This window comes from Amborella trichopoda, chromosome 3 (assembly GCF_054954075.1).
Source record: "Amborella trichopoda isolate Santa Cruz 75 chromosome 3, AtrichopodaSantaCruz75HAP2 v2.0, whole genome shotgun sequence".
Lineage (NCBI taxonomy): Eukaryota > Viridiplantae > Streptophyta > Magnoliopsida > Amborellales > Amborellaceae > Amborella > Amborella trichopoda.
Genome location: NC_142338.1, coordinates 55,237,216 through 55,255,030, shown reverse-complemented (window position 1 = coordinate 55,255,030; position 17,815 = coordinate 55,237,216). Strand labels below are relative to the sequence as shown.

At 35.5% G+C, this 17,815-nt stretch overlaps 1 protein-coding gene across 3 annotated transcripts; it reads left to right on the top strand.

The window, feature by feature from the left end:
- The first annotated feature begins 6,572 nt into the window (after window positions 1–6,572).
- Window positions 6,573–16,353, top strand: LOC18429447 (potassium transporter 7). 3 transcript variants are annotated; one of them, XM_006838733.4, is made up of 8 exons: window positions 6,573–7,294; window positions 8,935–9,138; window positions 11,851–11,898; window positions 12,765–13,025; window positions 13,517–13,569; window positions 13,664–13,778; window positions 14,515–14,769; window positions 15,141–16,353. In XM_006838733.4, the coding sequence occupies exons 1-8, from the start codon at window positions 7,009–7,011 to the stop codon at window positions 16,151–16,153; spliced, it is 2,235 nt and encodes a 744-aa protein (XP_006838796.3). In that variant the 5' UTR covers window positions 6,573–7,008; the 3' UTR covers window positions 16,154–16,353. The 3 variants fall into 3 exon arrangements, with proteins under 3 accessions (XP_006838796.3, XP_088717587.1, XP_020520097.1); XM_020664438.2 differs by lacking the exon at window positions 6,573–7,294 and adding an exon at window positions 8,244–8,326; XM_088861461.1 differs by lacking the exon at window positions 11,851–11,898 and having other exon boundaries at window positions 6,665–7,294.
- The last annotated feature ends 1,462 nt before the right edge of the window (window positions 16,354–17,815 follow it).

Genomic DNA, 17,815 nt, shown 5'->3' with positions numbered 1-17,815 from the left:
TAATTAGAGATGAAAATAGATTTTTTGACTATTATAAGAGTTTTTTATACCAAAATTATAATAAAATTCCGAGGGGTGCGATAAATTTGATTTATACAAATGGTGTGGATTGTATAGAGCCTAGGCTCTAAACAATCAAATTAGAGCCTACCTTCAAATAGTATTGAAAAATGTGATTTCAATACTGAAAATCTTTGTGATGGCCTTAAAGTATACATTCATAATTATTTATAAAGGTCAAAGCTTAAAAAGTATTGTAGATTGACAAATCTATGAAAACTTCAAAATCTTGAAAATTGACAATCCAAAAATGCATTAATAAATACACTATTTTGAAAACTTGAAATCTATTTTTTCTCATATCCATGCATCTTGATGTTGAGATATCAATTTGAGGATATTTGGGCACCAAACCAATATCTTCTAGTGAAATTTTTGAGGTGGGTTATAATTTGATTGTTTAGAGCCTCGGCTCTATATAAACTTTTCCCTCCTTGTATACAAACCACACACCTTCAAATTTGCTCCAGGTCACAATAATTCAAATTAGCCCAAAAATTTGGACCATCGACCAAGTGACACTTGGAACGGGGGCCCATCCAGTAACTGATGCGTACTTCTACATCGTACCGTCATCTGAAGAAACGGATGGTGCAGATGTGCGCCCAAACCACCTCATTCTTTGACAAGGTCTCCTTTCCCACTTTTCAGCAGGCCAAAATTTCGGTGCGAAATTCATTAAAAAATTGACTGAAAAGAAACCCTTGTCAAAGCCTGTTAAGAAATCAACAGTACGTGCACTTGGGCCGTTAAGCTGAGCCGTTCGATCCTGGGCTTAAGCCGAGTGGACGGCTTGATGTGACACTCCACCAATTGCCGAACTCCAGCCTGTCATGTCTAGAGCATCACCAATGGGAATCGGGCACGTCACCAAACAGCAGCTTTTAAAAGGCCGCGCCGCCCGCTTCGTTGACAGTGTGACACCTTCTAGTAGACTGATTGAATGCGTTCAAAATACCAGGACACCACCGTCATATCCTTCATATCCCAATCAAAATTAACAATTCCAAATGTATCCTTACATCTTATGTCCACCAACAGATATGCCGGACAAATTATTGGCAAGGCGCCAGCCACACTAAACACAGTACGGCCCCCCATAAAGCCGCCCTAAAGCTACATATTTCATTCTTCTCCATTATAATAATAATAAAAAAAAAAACAAAGGACGCGGTTAGCATGCTGCCAAGCCCACATGTCTAAATGCGGGCTTGGAAATAAATATATTTTTAAAATATAATTTAATCTTAATTTTTAGAGAATATATAATCTTTAACATAAAGATCATGAAGATAAAAAAATAACTAAAAATTTAAAATTACAAATAATAATTATATTCAAAAAGTATTTGGACCATTAGTTACAATCGTTTTTAAATGGATCACCTATTTGCATTCATCTTTAAGATGGATGCTTTATTCCTCTAGATCGCATATTGTACAAATGCTGTGCCCGAAAGAAAAAGTCCTTCATGAGTTAGCCACTCACTTACCAACTAAAAAACACAAAAGGTTTATAAAGTGTACAATTTTTTTTAAAAAAACACTTTTTAAATATATATATATATATATTTTAATATTCATGATTGTCTTAACCTAGATCATGAATCCCTAAAATTTTAAATTAAATATTCATTTTTAAGATGGTTTAAGAGGGGCCCGAATATGTACGAGTCGGTTGCTCGTAGAAACCCCATCTTTATTTAAATGCTCATGAAATATGAACTATTTAATATTCTAAAATGTCTTTTGACTTAATTTATAAAGATACATGATCGTGAGTTTGAATGGTTTCGCACATTGATTGATACAAAATACACATCTTATAAGTATTGTGATAATTTTTTTATTTAAAAAAGCCTTCTAAATGATTTGTCCAGGCTTCCCTCTCAATATTTGGTCTATGATACATTCGGATGACGCTCTCAACATCTCGACTGTCAATTTTTTTATTTATTTTTTGGGTAATTCAATTGGGAAAACAGACCCTTATCCGTTTTTTTCAATAGATTAAGGAATTATATTTTGAAAGTGTTAACTGGGGGTATCAGCAGTAGGAATGGATACCACGATGCTACTACCATGACCCCAGCCCTTTCCTATCTCAACTGTCAATTGCAATGAACAATTGATATATCAGATTCAATCATTTTAGTAGCTTCAAATCATCGATTAAGATAGACAGGCATTGAAATTTGTTTATTCAAGGCACACTCCATACATTGTAGATGTAAGGCGCACCTCTAAATTTTACCTAGCGATCTAGTTATTGTGTTAGAAATCTTATGATGGCTTGAAAATATATTATCATCTCCCTTGTTATGAAATTTAAAATTTAAAAAACAATACAGAACAAGCATATCTATACACATTTGAAAATATAGAAAATAGATGGTTTAGATGATTTGTTATATAAATGTATTAGTTTTAAGACTTGAAATTCATTTTTTCTTCATATACATATATCTCGAGATTGAGAAGATCAATAAGAAGGTTTTCCAATGTCAAAAAACTATCTTCTAGAGGATTTTTGAGGTGCACTTTATTCAATCGTAGAGTATGTCAACCTCATATAATTTTTCCCATTATACATTGCATGTCAGGGAAGTTTAAGGGGGTGGTTTGCATAAGAGGCAACATTAAATAATCAAATTAAGGTGCATCTCCAAACTTTGTCATAAGATGCAATTTTGATGTCAAAAATTCCTAGGATGGTATGAAACTTTATTTATTTATTTCTTTGACAAGATCATGAACTTTTATTGATAATATTAAAAAGAAACATTACAAATACAACATAAGAGAATCACTAATTACAAAGTGAGAACTGTCATCTCCAATTTTTGCTAAGTAATAAGCAACATGATTTCCCTCCCTGTAAACGTGATGGAAATCAACATGTAAACCAAAAAGCAAGTCTGTGATTTCCATCAAAAGAGATCTGAGTGACGAAGGAGGATTCCAATTCCTCTTGCACCAGTTAGTCACAGTGAGAGAATCCCCTTCCACAATACACCACACACCTTCAAATCTCTCCTTCAAAACTTTTAAACCACACAACACTGCAGAAATTTCGACGTTTTTGGTTGTATAATGACCACATGGACCAAAAAAGCAACACAAAACAGTGTTACCAGAATATCGAAAAACACCTCCAACACCAGCAAGCCTCTAAAAGAGCTACTATCAAAGTTTAATTCGATACAACCATTGGCTGGTGGGATCCATCTTTCTACTTGTGAAGCATCTCTTGACGACTGCCACATTAGATTCGCGAAATTCACCACTACATCCACCTTTGATACACCATTACCTTCTTTTGTTACTTAAAACCACGAGCACATAGTGTGCAAGATTTTAACTTTAACATGCCGAATATCTGTTATCCTACCTTCAAAGGTCTTCCTATTATGCGAGACTCTATTTTTATCTGTAACTGTAAATGTTAAACTCTAAAAATGGTTCTGATCAAGCAAATCTGTAAAACACATGAAAATCTTGAAAATGGATGGTCCTGATAATATGTTGTAAGATGTACTATTTTCAAACTTGAAATCTCTTTTATTCTCTATATCTATACGTCTCGATGTCGAGATGATCAATTAGATATTTTTCCAACAACAAAATAATATTTTTCAATGCATTTTTGAGGTGCGCCTTAGTTCTACATTTGAAAGTATCAACCTTATATAAAATTTTTCCTCATTTAAAAGCGCCCTGAAATGCAACTAGTTTTAGAGCAAGAAGAATTTGTTTTTGCCTTGGTTCACAATTTATAGCAAACAATGGTCTATCGAGACTTGCTAAGATTATCAGATGGAAAAATTTTATATAGAGCCGAGGCTCTAAACAATTAAATTAGAGCCCCTCACTAGAAGATGTTGTTTTGATGCCCAAATATCTTCAAATTGATCATCTCGACATCAAGATGCATGGACATGAGAAAAAAATAGATTTCAAGTTTTGAAAATAGTAGACCTTGTAACGCATTTTGGAACGTCAATTTGCAACATTTTCAACTATTCATGGATCTACGCGATATACACTATTTTTAAAGCTTTAAATTGTATAATTAAAGATGAAAATATATTTTAAGGCTATGACAAAGATTTCCAATATAAAAACCACATTTCTCGACACAATTTGGAGGTGGGCTCTAATTTGATTATTTAAAGCCTCGGCTCTATACAAACCTCACCCTTAACAGATATACTGGTGCTATGGAGTTTTGAATTTTATTTTTTATTTTTTCAGAAATTGATAACTGTGAAAATGAAGGGTAAGATGGTATATTGAGGCATTCGTGTCCCACCCCCTCCCCAGCGATGCCCCAACCCCATTCCTAAGAATTTCTAGGTTTATTTTATTTATTTATGGATAGATTAGTGGTAAAGGGGTCTTCTACTCATAGTTAGAATGGAACTCAAGACATCATTGTTATGACACCCTTCACCTTAATTCTAATCTCAAATTTTTTTGAATTGTGAAATTAAATTATATTTTAGTTTCTTTTATGCATCATTTAGGAATAACCGAATAAGGAAGTATTTACAAAGAGACCGTTTATCTTTTGTACATAGAGGTCACAATCATTTCTGTCCCTTAAATTTCAAAATTGATAGTTGTAAGAGTACCACTGAACCGACACAACGTTTCAAAGAACAAAAATGATGTGACCTCCATGTACAAAAAATAAAGACAAATTGTCTCTTTGTAGACAATCCTTTTCTTAAATATCAATTTCCTTACGCTTGGAGACCATTTTTGCTACTTTAAAAATGGGACTTAATGGTTATAAACTCCTATGAACACTAAAGCTCATGATTACAGCGGCTCCCAGCCCATGAGTTTTCGGGTTGGGATTGAGCCCCGATGTTAAGCCCGAGGACTAAACTCGTGTCTAGCTCTACATAAATATTCCAAGCCAAGATTTGAGAAAACTCGAGCTAATCATGGTGCAGGGCGAACCCTACCCGAGTTATAGCCCCATATAATCAGGGTCGATAATTAGCCCTGGCCGATTGCAGGGCATTCGGTGGGCCTGGCTTTAGGCCCACAACTGTGAGGCTATTAACTCAACGTCGGGCCAGCCTGTATATATCTATTTTCGGCCTAGGACGGGCCCAGGACTCTATGAAATTTTGTTAGGGTTAGGATCCTGTTCTTGATAAAAAAACGTGATTGAAAAGTGAAGTATTCAATTTAAAAAACTCATATTCCATTAAAAATTTAAGCTAATCCACTTACCAAAATGTTTGTTCGGCATAAAAGATTTCAAGGGAAAATTACCATGCACATCATGTATATGTTATTGCATATGCATAAGCATGGATTCTATCGCATAAGCAAACAGCATGAACCCTCGGATGCTAGTTTTCAACTAGTGACAACTTAGATGATCCATGCCTACTTTTGTGCGGGATTAAGGGTTTGTGTCCGTCGCCGTTGAGAATGGATGGTTGATTCCATTATATGGATTCTGGCGTAACATGTGTATGGTAGTACGGTAGTGTACGCCCAAGATGGGCTAGTCAGCCCAGCGATGGCCCTCAAAACTAGTGCTTGGGCCACAAAAATGTGGCCCAACAGGGCCAAACATGACTTGGATGAGGGCCATCCCAGTTTGGCCATCCTGCGTTTTTCTCTTTTTTTTAGTTGATTAGTTTATTTTTTTTATTTTTTTATATCCATAGATCTCATGGTCAATATGATCAAGTAGAAAGTTTTTTAAATTTAGTTTTTTAAATTTGTGACATGCTTCTTTTATTGGATTTTTTAACTCCACCTTACTTCTATAATATAAGGGTGCAACCTTATATAAACTTTTCCTATTGATAACTTCCCTAGATATTTTCATGTGGAAAATTGTTTCATGTGGGCTGGACCGTACGACTACATACACGGTCCAAAAATTGTAAAGCATCAATCTTTAAGATGGCTGCAAGTAGGTGTTCCATCTAAAAACAATGGAAACTAACGGTCCAAATTTTTTTTACTAGAATTATTATTTATAATTTTAAAATTTTTTTTACTAGTCATGGGCTAGACCGCATGTCTACATACACGGTTAAAAAACTGTAAAGCATCAATCTTTAAGATGGATGCAAGTAGGTGTTCCATCTAAAAATAATAGAAACTAACAATCCAAATTTTTTTTTACTAGAATTATTATTTATAGTTTTTAAAATTTATTTATATTTTAATATTCATGGTCTCCATGTTAAAATGACATGTCTTTAAAAATTAAGTCAAAAAATCCATCTCAAAATTAGATTTATTAATAGGCTCGCATTCCTACATGTGGGGGCTTGGCTGGATAGAAACCGGGTCCTATTCGTATTCCCTTAATATAATGGCTAGGGTAGTGTTGTCATTACGGCGAACTTTGGTTGTATGGGCTTCTAAAAGATCCGAAGAAACAGGATAGGAAAAGGACATAGATGATAGTGGGACCGCCCAACGCAATATTCAACAATAATGCCAACCCATTCAACGCATCGTCGGTTTCCAATTTACTATCACACTGTAACATGATCGAACGTAACTCTTTTTTTTTTTTTTTTTTGTTTAAAGATATTATTAATCATCAAACGTAACTCTTTTTTTTTTTTTTTAAAGATATTATTAATCATCAAACGTAACTCTCTCTCTCTTCGTTACTTTCTCAGGTAAAATTGATTTATCATGTTAAGTTCATCTGGAACTTTCTCACTCCTCCCCCAATCGCTCTTATTATATATGACTAATGCATGATATGACACTGTAACCTCATCCAAATACTATCACTCCTCCACCTCTCTCTATCTCTCTCTTGTATGTAAAGTATATATAACACCACACTCAAACCTCAGCCAAATCCCCTCTCTCTGCACCAGTTTCTCCCTCTCTCTCTGTCTCTCTAAGCCAATTCCCCAGTACCAAGAGAACAAGTTCTGAAACTCATTGCACCATGGATCTCGAAATCGGACTCTCGAACACTAACAATTTGATGAGCAGCTGGAGCTCGCTGAGATCGATAGCTATGCTGGCATACCAAAGCGTAGGGGTTGTGTATGGAGACATGAGCATTTCTCCATTGTATGTGTACAGCAGCAGCTTATCGAGGTTGCGAGGTGGGGTGGACATGGAAGAAGAAGAGATTTTGGGGATGCTAAGCTTCATTCTTTGGACTTTCTCTCTCATCCCCCTCCTCAAGTATGTCTTCTTTGTGCTCAATGCAGACGACGAAGGCGAAGGTCAGAGAAAACTTAATCTTAGCAGGGGTAGAATGGATAAGGATATGTTCATAAATAAGATTATCCTAAACACAATTACTCAATCCATAGTGTTCCACACACCACTAGTGTATTGTAAATAGTACTACGTACGATATAGATACTTGATGGATAGTGTTCCATACACCACTCGTGTATGGTAAATAGAGAAACCTATGATATAGACTGTCGATTTACGGTGATGGTAGGTGTAGATTAGCACCCCTGGGTGAATGTGGCCACTGGAGATTGTGAATAATCTTCACCTTTCTCAATGGGACTGGAGGTTGATATCCCCATGGTGTACCATGTGATGTTTAAAACCGGTGCATGGTACACTCTAGGAAACCAAAGAAAAAGAAAAAGAAAAAGTGGGTATAGTGCTTTTTGAGTGATCTTCAAACCCGTCCAAATGCGGTAGGTGGACCCACAATTTTTGGGTAGGGGTCGTAGGACACCACCTTCTCTAGATTGGGAGAACCTACCCTACGCAAACAAAACAAGAAAGAAGAGAGAGAAATATACTTGGGAATAGGAAATTTTTTTTTTATAATATTTTACCATTTAGCAAAAAAACATTACACGGGAATAGGTTCAAAGCTCTTTTGTGAGTTTACACTTGTATCAGGCTTGTTTGGATGACGATGTTTTTTGAAGGCAGACAAGAGGCATCTTGAAAAGATATTTGGTCTCGAGAGTTTATTTATTGGGATTGTATGTTATGGTATTTTTTATTTTTGGTAAAAAAAATTATAATTATTTTTAGCTATTAGAAATAAAATTTATAGATAGAAGTGTTTCACAATAAGTTTTATTGGACCTTATGCCTAAACAATGATATGTACTCAACAACCCAAATTCAAATTTAGCTGTCAATGATGATTATAACATCCTTATATCAAAAACTAAAAAAACTCATTGTATATTTTTTCTTATTTATTTGCTGGGTGTGTGCATTCCAAACCTATCTAGGACCGCGCCTAGATATCTTAGACTTGTCTTTGTAATTCAAAGGTAGGCCTTCCCGAAAATCTGTTTAGAGGGCGGACGAGCCACCATAGTCGAAGGGCCAGGTCTAGTCTAGGGCCACAGTAGGATTGACCTAGCCACCCCAGCCATGTGTTTTTCTCCCTTTAAATCTATTAGGCCCGTCTTGGATTGGGCCTACGCCTGGGCCCCTTCAGCCGTCTAGGGCCGCTTTGCCTAGGTCTAGGCCCAAGCCAATTCTATGGACAAAGGGGTGTGCTCAGGTCAGCCCAGACGATACCCGTTGCCAACTTCAATAGTAATAACTAGGGAAAATTCATTAAAATTCAATAGTAATAACTACGACATCTCTTCATTTAATTTCACCCAAAAAAATAAATGGCCTCACGCAATATGTCCACAATTATTAGGCTGGTTTAACTTTGAAACTTGAAACCAAGGATTTCAAGGCTCTCTCTAAGGCATCCACATGCTTCCTCCCATGTATTTCAAAATTCACCAGGCATCCAAATGCTTCCTTCCATGTATTTCAAAATTCGCAATAAAAAGAGTTAATTTTCCCTAACATGGCATATATTATACAACCCATGTAACATTCAAAGTAGAGAAATGAGCCCTTCTCTTATTGTTTGTAGGGGGGCTCTTTGCTTTGTATTCTTTGCTATGCAAGAATGCAAATTTAAGGGTACCCAAGGACTCAGTTAAGCCCCATTTTAGGGGTGGAGTGGACAAAAGCTTCTTTGAGAGACATGCTTGGGCAAGAGTAAGTGTCTTACTAATTGTCATGCTTGGCACTGGAATGGTGATCGTTGATGGAGTACTCACACCAGCTATATCTGGTATGTATTTTTATGGTTTTCGCCTTCCCCTTCTTAGATGGTTTTTTACATCAAATAATGTTTATTTTGCTTGTGTTAAAGAATTTTTTCAAATAGTTAGGTGTGGGAATATTTTTATACTAATTAGTTGCAATGCATCTTTTCGCAGTTAATAGGTGTAAAAATATCCATACCAAACCATATGAAATAATGTTTTTTATGGGGAAATATATTCACGCCAACCAAAGATATGGCATTATAATTTTTCATCATATAAATTGTTTATGTCATTTTCGGTTGACAAAAAAAAAATGGCTACATAGTTACCCAAAAAAAAAAAAAAGCCTATAGTTTACATCATGCAATTAGTCTAGAATGTTTGACGGGTGAGGTCCACCTGTAGTCTCTTTTTTTTTGTTATGTATTATCATATGCACACTAGATGTGGGCATGTGTATTGCATAAGGTAGCATATTTAAATTGTAGAAAATGTACAATGACCATAGAATAAGTAAAGCAATGCCCTTCTTTCTACCTAACAAAGAGTTAAAAATGCTATAAAATGGCATCTGCATTTATTTGGAAACCAACTTTTTGATATGTATTTTCACCCTCATGGTCACCCATGATAGGTTTTTTTTTTTTTTTTTTGGGTAATTTGGTGGGGAAAAGATATGTATTTTCACCCTCATGGTCACCCATGATAGGTTTTTTTTTTTTTCTTTTGGGTAATTTGGTGGGGAAAAGATATGTATTTTCACCCTCATAGTCACCCATGATAGGTTTTTTTTTTGTTTTTTTGGGTAATTTGGTGGGGAAAATAGTCCCCTATCCGTTTTTTTAAAATAGATTAGGGAGTTAGCTTTTTTATGATAGGCACTTGTTGAAAGGCCGCAATAGTTCGAGGAATGGTGGGATTATAAATAGCAAAATTTGTGGGTAAGACCTCTTGTCCTAGCTTTTTTTCCATGAACTTTTCTGCTCCTATTTGTTATCGATACCACAATTATCAATACCGGATTGACTGGCTATTTGGATTGCCGATCAATGCTTTGGTCGGTTTGGTTTAAAATAAAATCAAGCTTCATAAATTTTTTTTTAAAATCAACACTTGACTGGTATGGTAGGTTCGACTGGCCAATTTTGAGCAATTCAACCAGGCAAACAACACTGGACAAGTTTTAAATGTATTATATATTTTAAACCATTATTTATATTTTTTATATATTTTAAAAATATAATCTAACCTGTTCAACTTGTAGTTAGATCAGTTTTGAGTAGACCGATAACATTACACTCCCCTTTCTCACCAACGTTGCTAGGATTTGAAGTCAACCACATTAGTGTATCCATTAAATATGTTGAGGACCCGACCAATGTAAATTCCCTTCAAGTAAACCTTTTCGCATCGAATGAAAGAATCCCATTTTTTAAAACTAAAAATATTCTCAAAAGGCATAATTTGATCTTCCAAAATAGCAATGAATCTTTGACATTAGTTTTTTGGTGCAATCATTCCATAGCATTGATATAAATTTTTATCTACAAGTTTGTGAATGATGCCTTGCTTCTATGAATGAATTAGAGCAATAGATTGTTGAAATTTTTCGTATAATTGTTGATCGTTTCAAATTAGTCTGTTTTCTTTTTTTTGTCCTAAATATGCCCTTTCCATCAACTAATCCTAGTGTACTTACTCCAAACGGTTCCTTTAAAAAGAACAATCTAGTTTTAATCTAAATACAATAGACAAAAGGAAAAGTATACGACATAGATTAGTTATTTTTGGTGGAAGAGGGTGACAATCATTATTAAATGGTATGTGTGAAATTAAGTGATTGAGGGGTACTATTTGTTGGACACAAAATTCAAAATAAAATTTATAGAGCTTTGTGACACACTCCAATCATAGTTTACCTTTATGAATAAAGTGATTGGGACCTCCTTAAAGTGATTGACCTTATAGAGTATTCAAAAAATCGAATCGGCCAGTTCAACCGGCTTAATCTAGCAAGTCGTAGACGGTTAAAAAATTGTTAAAAAATACAAGGAAATCTAAAAAATATGAGAAGTATATTTAAAGCACGATTAAACAAAACACATAAAAAAGAAGTTGAAAATTACTAAAAAAATTAGATTTTAAAAAATCGTTTTCTGCTTGGGGGTATGTGTTTTTTAATTTTTTTTAAAAAAGAAGGAGAAAATGTAAAAATAAATATTCATTGCCAAAACACTTTCCAATCTTTGCCAAAATAAATGTAGTATAAACAAATCCCTTATTTTTGGGATTTTATTTAAATGTTTTGAATTTTTTTTTAAATAACCAGCCCAATCACCAAAACTGATCAAAACGAAACCGGCCAGTACCGTTCCAATCTAACCAACCGGTTCCGAGTTGAACTGGCTGAGCTTGCGAACACTGCCTTATAATATAACATCCCTAAAAGCATTAATCTAAACCAACCGGTTCCGGGTTGAACTGGCTGAGTTTGCGAACACTTTCTTATAATGTACAATCCCTAAAAGCATTAATCTAAAAATAAAAAATGTGAAAATTAGTTGAGTCTTAGTCTAGGTTTGGAATTAATTTTCTGAAACTATTTCAAAAAATATATATTTTTGAACAAATAAACTATTTCAAAATATTCTTAGACATTTAGACTGGAGGGATATCGCAATTTGGCATTTAACTGAAAGGAATATAGTCATTCTTATGGTGTTTGATTTGCGCAGTGCTTTCAGCCGTATCAGGCATCAGAGTAAAGGCCAATCTACACGAGGGTAGGTCGTTCTCTTGGATATATAAACGTGGTTTTGTATTTTATTTTATATTTTGTTAAATTTTGTTTATCATTCACAAAGGGTATTTTTTAAGTAGAAGTATACGGAAACTTAGCTTTTTTTTTTATAATTAATATGAAATCACAATCATCTCTAGCAGTCAAATCTAAAAATGAATAATTGAGATTGTGCCACAAATTATGCTTAATATTTGATTTTTCTTTTTTTAATTTTACACTGAGAAATGACACATTTCTAACTACCCGATTTTATACTTAATAGCTAAGAGCTATCATGACTTTCTTGCACCAAAAGTAAACGATGTCATGGCCACAATCTTGTCTCTTGAAGAGACTCCCTATTCCGCATTGACATTTTACTTTTTTATCCAGAAAATATATATAAGAAGATTATTTTTTGGTACAAGGAAGTCCTATCATTCATGTCTATCAGATTTTAAATCAATTAGTTGTAAGAGTACCATTGATTAGACTCAAAAAAGAGTTTCTTAAACTTCATGCTACAACCAAGCCATCCAATTTGACATCTAATGGTTGGAAGTAATTGTGACCTCCTTATAACCAAAGTAAATAGTTTCCTAATATAAAATCCCTTCCCAGTACCTAACCCAAAAGTACTTATGGCACCCAAACCCATGGAAGAGAACCTTCCTTATTTTTGTGCTAGTTGGATCCAAACCCTGAACAATAATAAGTGATGACAATTTGAAATCCCAAACCAAGACTCAAACTTGATTGAAACATTGGAAATAGAAAGGGGTTAAAATTTTTCCATACTTTTTGAATTATAATTAGAACTGTTTTTTGTGGTTTTCAAAACATAACTAGAATTGGTGGTTTTCTCAGGCTTGGTGCTAGCCATAGCATGCTTGGTGTTAGTTGGCCTTTTTGCTCTCCAGCATTTTGGAACTCGAAAGGTTGCATTCATGTTCGCACCAGTGGTTATACTATGGCTTCTAAGCATTGGAGCAATTGGCCTTTACAATGTGGTTTCCTGGAACCCTAGGGTTCTTAGGGCTATCTCTCCTTGCTACATGTTCCATTTCCTTAGAATGACTGGCAAAGATGGCGTGGTTTCTCTTGGAGGCATACTTCTTTGTATATCAGGTATACCCTTCTCTCTTTGCTAATTTTAATTGAGATCTAGTCATCAGTTATGTTGTATTTGGATACCATTTAAAACTTTTTTTTTAACCTTTATCGCTCTCATATCACATCCTAACTTGTTTTTCAACTATTTGAGGTCCGTTACATAAAATCTTATTCCGTCATTCTGCTATATCAAGGGTCATATGCGGTCTTATTTATCATAATCGATTCGTTAACGTGCTGGTTAACTATATTCTAGATTCTCCCAAATTCTATGTTAATGAATATTTGTTAATGTTACATGGAATATCTGTTTGTTTCTAAAGTAAAGGATGTTTACGCAAAACACTAATGAGAACATCTTCTATCCAAAACCATGGATAAATGTTACCATACTCATATATTAACATCTGATTAAAGCAACCACAGTCAGGGAAAATGAAATCTTAGAAAATTTGCAAACATAGTATATAGTTTTGTTTGTATCTAAATGTTCTTGATGCTTTCAGGTGCCGAGGCCATGCATGCAGATTTAGGGCATTTTTCACGGTTTTCTATCAAAGTAAGGAGCATTTTTTATCGTTATAGGGCGGACCTTTTTTTTCGTTTTTAAATTTTGGGATTTGAGTGAGCTTTCCTTCTGATTTTCAATGCAGGTGGCCTTTCTGGGTTTGGTTTACCCATGTTTGGTTTTGGCTTACATGGGTGAAGCTGCATTTCTCACTAAGCACCCAGAATCCATTCATATGAGCTTTTACAACTCTATTCCTGGTAATGTCTCTCTCTCACACACTCATCTATGTGTGTGCACATACAAATGCTCTAAAAGAAAAACAAAAGTTTCGAAGCTCTTTCCCACTTGTCATACAAAGTCTTATTTTGTGGGATTGTATACTGTAAAACTGTTATTTTTTTACAAAAAGAACACAATCAACCCTTGCTGCTAGATGCAATTTGTTGCAAACCAACTTTATTTACCAGTTGTTGTCACCAAACTTTATGCAATTTCTTGGCAAACCCAACTGATCAACTGGTGTATAATTGCTAAAAGCTTAGGATATATCCAAATATCTAATTGCTCATGACATTTGGGAACTCGGATCCCCTGTGTTGCCATTGAGCATTTCATGAAAATTCAAAAGAACCTCAAAATATCAAACTTATACCATATTTTCTTAATATGATGTATCAAATACCATATACAAATGGCCATATGGATTCATCATGGCCAATGATGGATGGTGGGGATTTATCGAATACACATGACTGAATTTTTTTTTGAATGGTTACGTATTTCAAAAAGCACGGTATTTTGAAATACCACTTACCTCTCTGTTCTCTCTCCCTCCAACAATAAACTGGTGCATATCTCCGTTTACCATCATCAGTGGGCAGTAGATGACCCTTTGTGTATAATAAACCAGACACATACTATGTATAATGTATAACATACTTTTGCCATGCATTTTGTGTACTTTATATGAGAGGGCTTTTTGATTCGATGTAGAGAGTGTGTTTTGGCCGGCTTTCTTGACGGCGACCCTAGCCTCAGTAGTTGGATCACAAGCTGTGATTTCTGCCACCTTCTCAGTGGTGCAACAATGTGCAGCCCTTGACTGTTTCCCAAGGGTGAGGGTGGTTCACACATCAAAGCTCATCTACGGTCAGATTTACATCCCTGAGGTGAACTGGATCCTCATGCTCCTATGTCTTGCTGTCACTCTTGGCTTCCAAGACACTCTCTCTATAGGCCATGCATATGGTATAAATTAACTTTGAATCTTTTTCTTTAATCATGTTATTAAACTGGATTTTATTTTTAGGAGAAATATACAATAAGACCGTTTACATTTGGTATAAGAAGGTCACAACCACCCCTAACCATCAGATATGTATCAGGCGGTTCAGGTTGTCCATGGCTAGATCCACAATCGCCCTTAGCCATGGACAATGCTCAAAGTCTAAGAAAATATATCTCATATTTTGTATGGAGAAATGACACTCCCTTGGCTGTCTGATTTCTATGTGATGGTTATAGCTGATAAATTAGGTATATTTTAATATATTTCCCTTTTTAATAAATAAAATTATATCTTTCATTTGACTAATAGGAGTTTTTATATATCCAAATAGGCATATCAGTCATTAGCATCATGTTTATCACGACCTGCTTAATGGCAATTGTGATCAAGGCATCATGGAAGAAGCCATTTTGCGTAGCCATGGCCTTTCTCTTGTTCTTTGGATCGATTGAACTCCTCTACCTCTTTGCTTCACTCATGAAGGTTCCTCAAGGTGGCTGGTTCACTCTCCTTCTCTCCTCCATTTTCCTTGTACTAATGTACGTGTGGCACTATGGCAAATCGAAAAAATATGAATTCGACCTCCATAACAAGGTCCCAATGGAAACATTATTAGGCCTCGGGCCGAGCCTTGGCATAGTAAGAGTGCCTGGAATTGGCCTTATTTACACAGAGCTGCCTGATGATGTGCCCCCGATTTTCGCCCACTTCATGACCAACCTCCCTGCTTTTCATAAGGTCCTAGTTGTTGTTTGTCTAAGATCCATACATGTTCCGACTGTTCCCACTACTCAACGTTATTTGATTAGTAGGATAGGCACAAAAGACTATAAAATGTTCAGATGTATAGTAAGATATGGATACACAGACATAATCCTAGAGGATGAAGATTTTGAGAACCAACTGGTACTGAATATAGCCGAATTCATGTGGAAAGAGGCTGAGTTAGAGGAGGCGGCTTTAGTATGCGCATGTGCAGCGAGTGGGGATTCCACAGTAAAGATGGTGATGAGTGAGAGTAAAGAGTTAGGGGATGAGGATAATGGAGTAGAGATTTTGAGGAGGAGAAAGAGGAGGGTGAGGTTCGAGTTGCCTAAAGGGTGTGAGCCAGTTGATGCGATGGTGGAGAAGGAGCTCGTGGAGCTTTCGCAGGCTAAGGAGGTTGGGGTGGTGTATATTTTGGAGAATTCATGCATACAAGCAAAGAAGGATTCCAATTTGTTGAAGAAAATTGCAATCGACTTTGTTTATGCATTTTTGAGGAGGAATTGCAGAGCGCCTGCTTTCACTCTTAATGTTCCTTGTATGTCCCGTATAGAGGCTGGTACAGTGTATTATGTGTGATATAGTTTTATTTTGTGATGCTCAACTGTGTAATGGAGGCCTCCAAAGGAGGTCCACCTTCTTTTTGTTTCAAAATTTAGACTTTTAAGAAGTGATCTACTTAGATTGATTCATACCCATAATGCAAATATATGCCACTGTATATACATGATTTGTATATAACTGATCCTTAAAAGTGTATGGGGCCTTTTGCATTTGTGTATATCTAACTGTTACATGGTAACACATATTTTTGCCAAAGGGTATTCTATTCCCACGGGAGTAGAATGTTCATTTACTCCCATGGGTAATCCCCTCCTAGAATTAATTTTAAGAACTCAATTTTGGGGTTGTAACCTCTTCAACCTATAGATTAACCTAAATGAAAAAAAAATCCTATTTGTACTTTCTATGCACTTGAAAAAAATAATTCCTCGAGATTGGATAGGGACCATACAATTTTTAGATGGTGAGATCTAAGTGTTATAAAAACTTAAATTTGAATTTTTATTTTTTTAAGAATAATCATCTAGTAATTCTAAAGTGATTCCCACCCCCCCAAGCAGGTCGGACTAGAAGCAAATAGACTATGCTCCCGAGGGAGCATAGTATATGTGCCATGTATCTTTTGCAGTAATGCAGTGGGAATCTTTTGGAAAACACAAAACAATCAAGAGAACAATCGAGATGTCAACTTGTGACTTTTCTTTTTCTCTTTCCTTTGTATGTGAACATTCCTCTGTGATGCATGGGATCAACTGTAATGGCACTCATTTCTCTTTAGGGAGAGGAGGATAAAATTTTTGTGCTGGTAAGGGGAATGGATCAAATGATGGCAAATACACGATCCGTTTTATCGGAAATACATTCCTTCAACGATGATTCGCATGTGTTCGTTCCATTTTTCTTCACTTGGGTGGTGAAGGAAAACAAATGAAAACATTGAGCATGTACTGAAAGATAACGCAGCCAAGAAAGTAGAACTTGGTTGACAAGACTAATGATAGTCTAGGGCATGCTTGGATTGTTACCTCCAATAATTTATTGCTTCAATAAAATGAATCCTTCGATAAAATTAGTCATGGTGATGTTATATGCTGCTAGCTTCTATCATCTAATCAACTGAAATAAACTTATAGGTAATTTCACATATGAATATATGTTTTTGAAAAGTTGTTTATACTTTATTCTGTATAACTTTATCCTGTTTGCAACTATTTGTCTAGTGTAGAGAGCTAATAAAAAGAGCTCTAAATTTATAGGTAATTTCACGTATGAATTTAGTTTTTTGAAAAGTTGTTTTTACTTCATTTTGTATAACTTTATCCTGTTTGGCACTATTTGTTTAGTGTAGAGAGCTAATAAAAAGAGCTCTCCATCCAAACAATAACATAGGGTTGACAATGGGCCAGGGCTAGGCCTGGCCAGCTGTGGCTCGAGTCTAGCTTGGGTCCGCATAGGTTCTGCCATGGCCTGGCCAGGCTCACTAGAAAGGGCCTTGGCCCATTATATTCTCAAGAAAAAAGAAAGAAAAAATAAGGGGAAACACAAGATCGGGTTGGGCATTGGCCTTATTGGTCTGGTCTGGCTTGGGCATGTACCTTGGGCAACTCATGGTTTTAGGGCTAGACTAATCGAGCTCGGCTACACTCATTGCAAAGCCTAACAAGAACTAAACAACTT

What these genes read in the sequence shown, in the direction of transcription:
- LOC18429447 (XM_006838733.4), top strand. Translation starts at nt 7,009, where the DNA reads ATGGATCTCGAAATCGGACTCTCGAACACTAACAATTTGATGAGCAGC. An exon ending in AAAGGCCAATCTACACGAGG is followed by an intron (nt 11,899 to 12,764) that starts GTAGGTCGTTCT and finishes TGGTTTTCTCAG; the next exon opens with GCTTGGTGCTAGCCATAGCA. An exon ending in CTTTTACAACTCTATTCCTG is followed by an intron (nt 13,779 to 14,514) that starts GTAATGTCTCTC and finishes GATTCGATGTAG; the next exon opens with AGAGTGTGTTTTGGCCGGCT.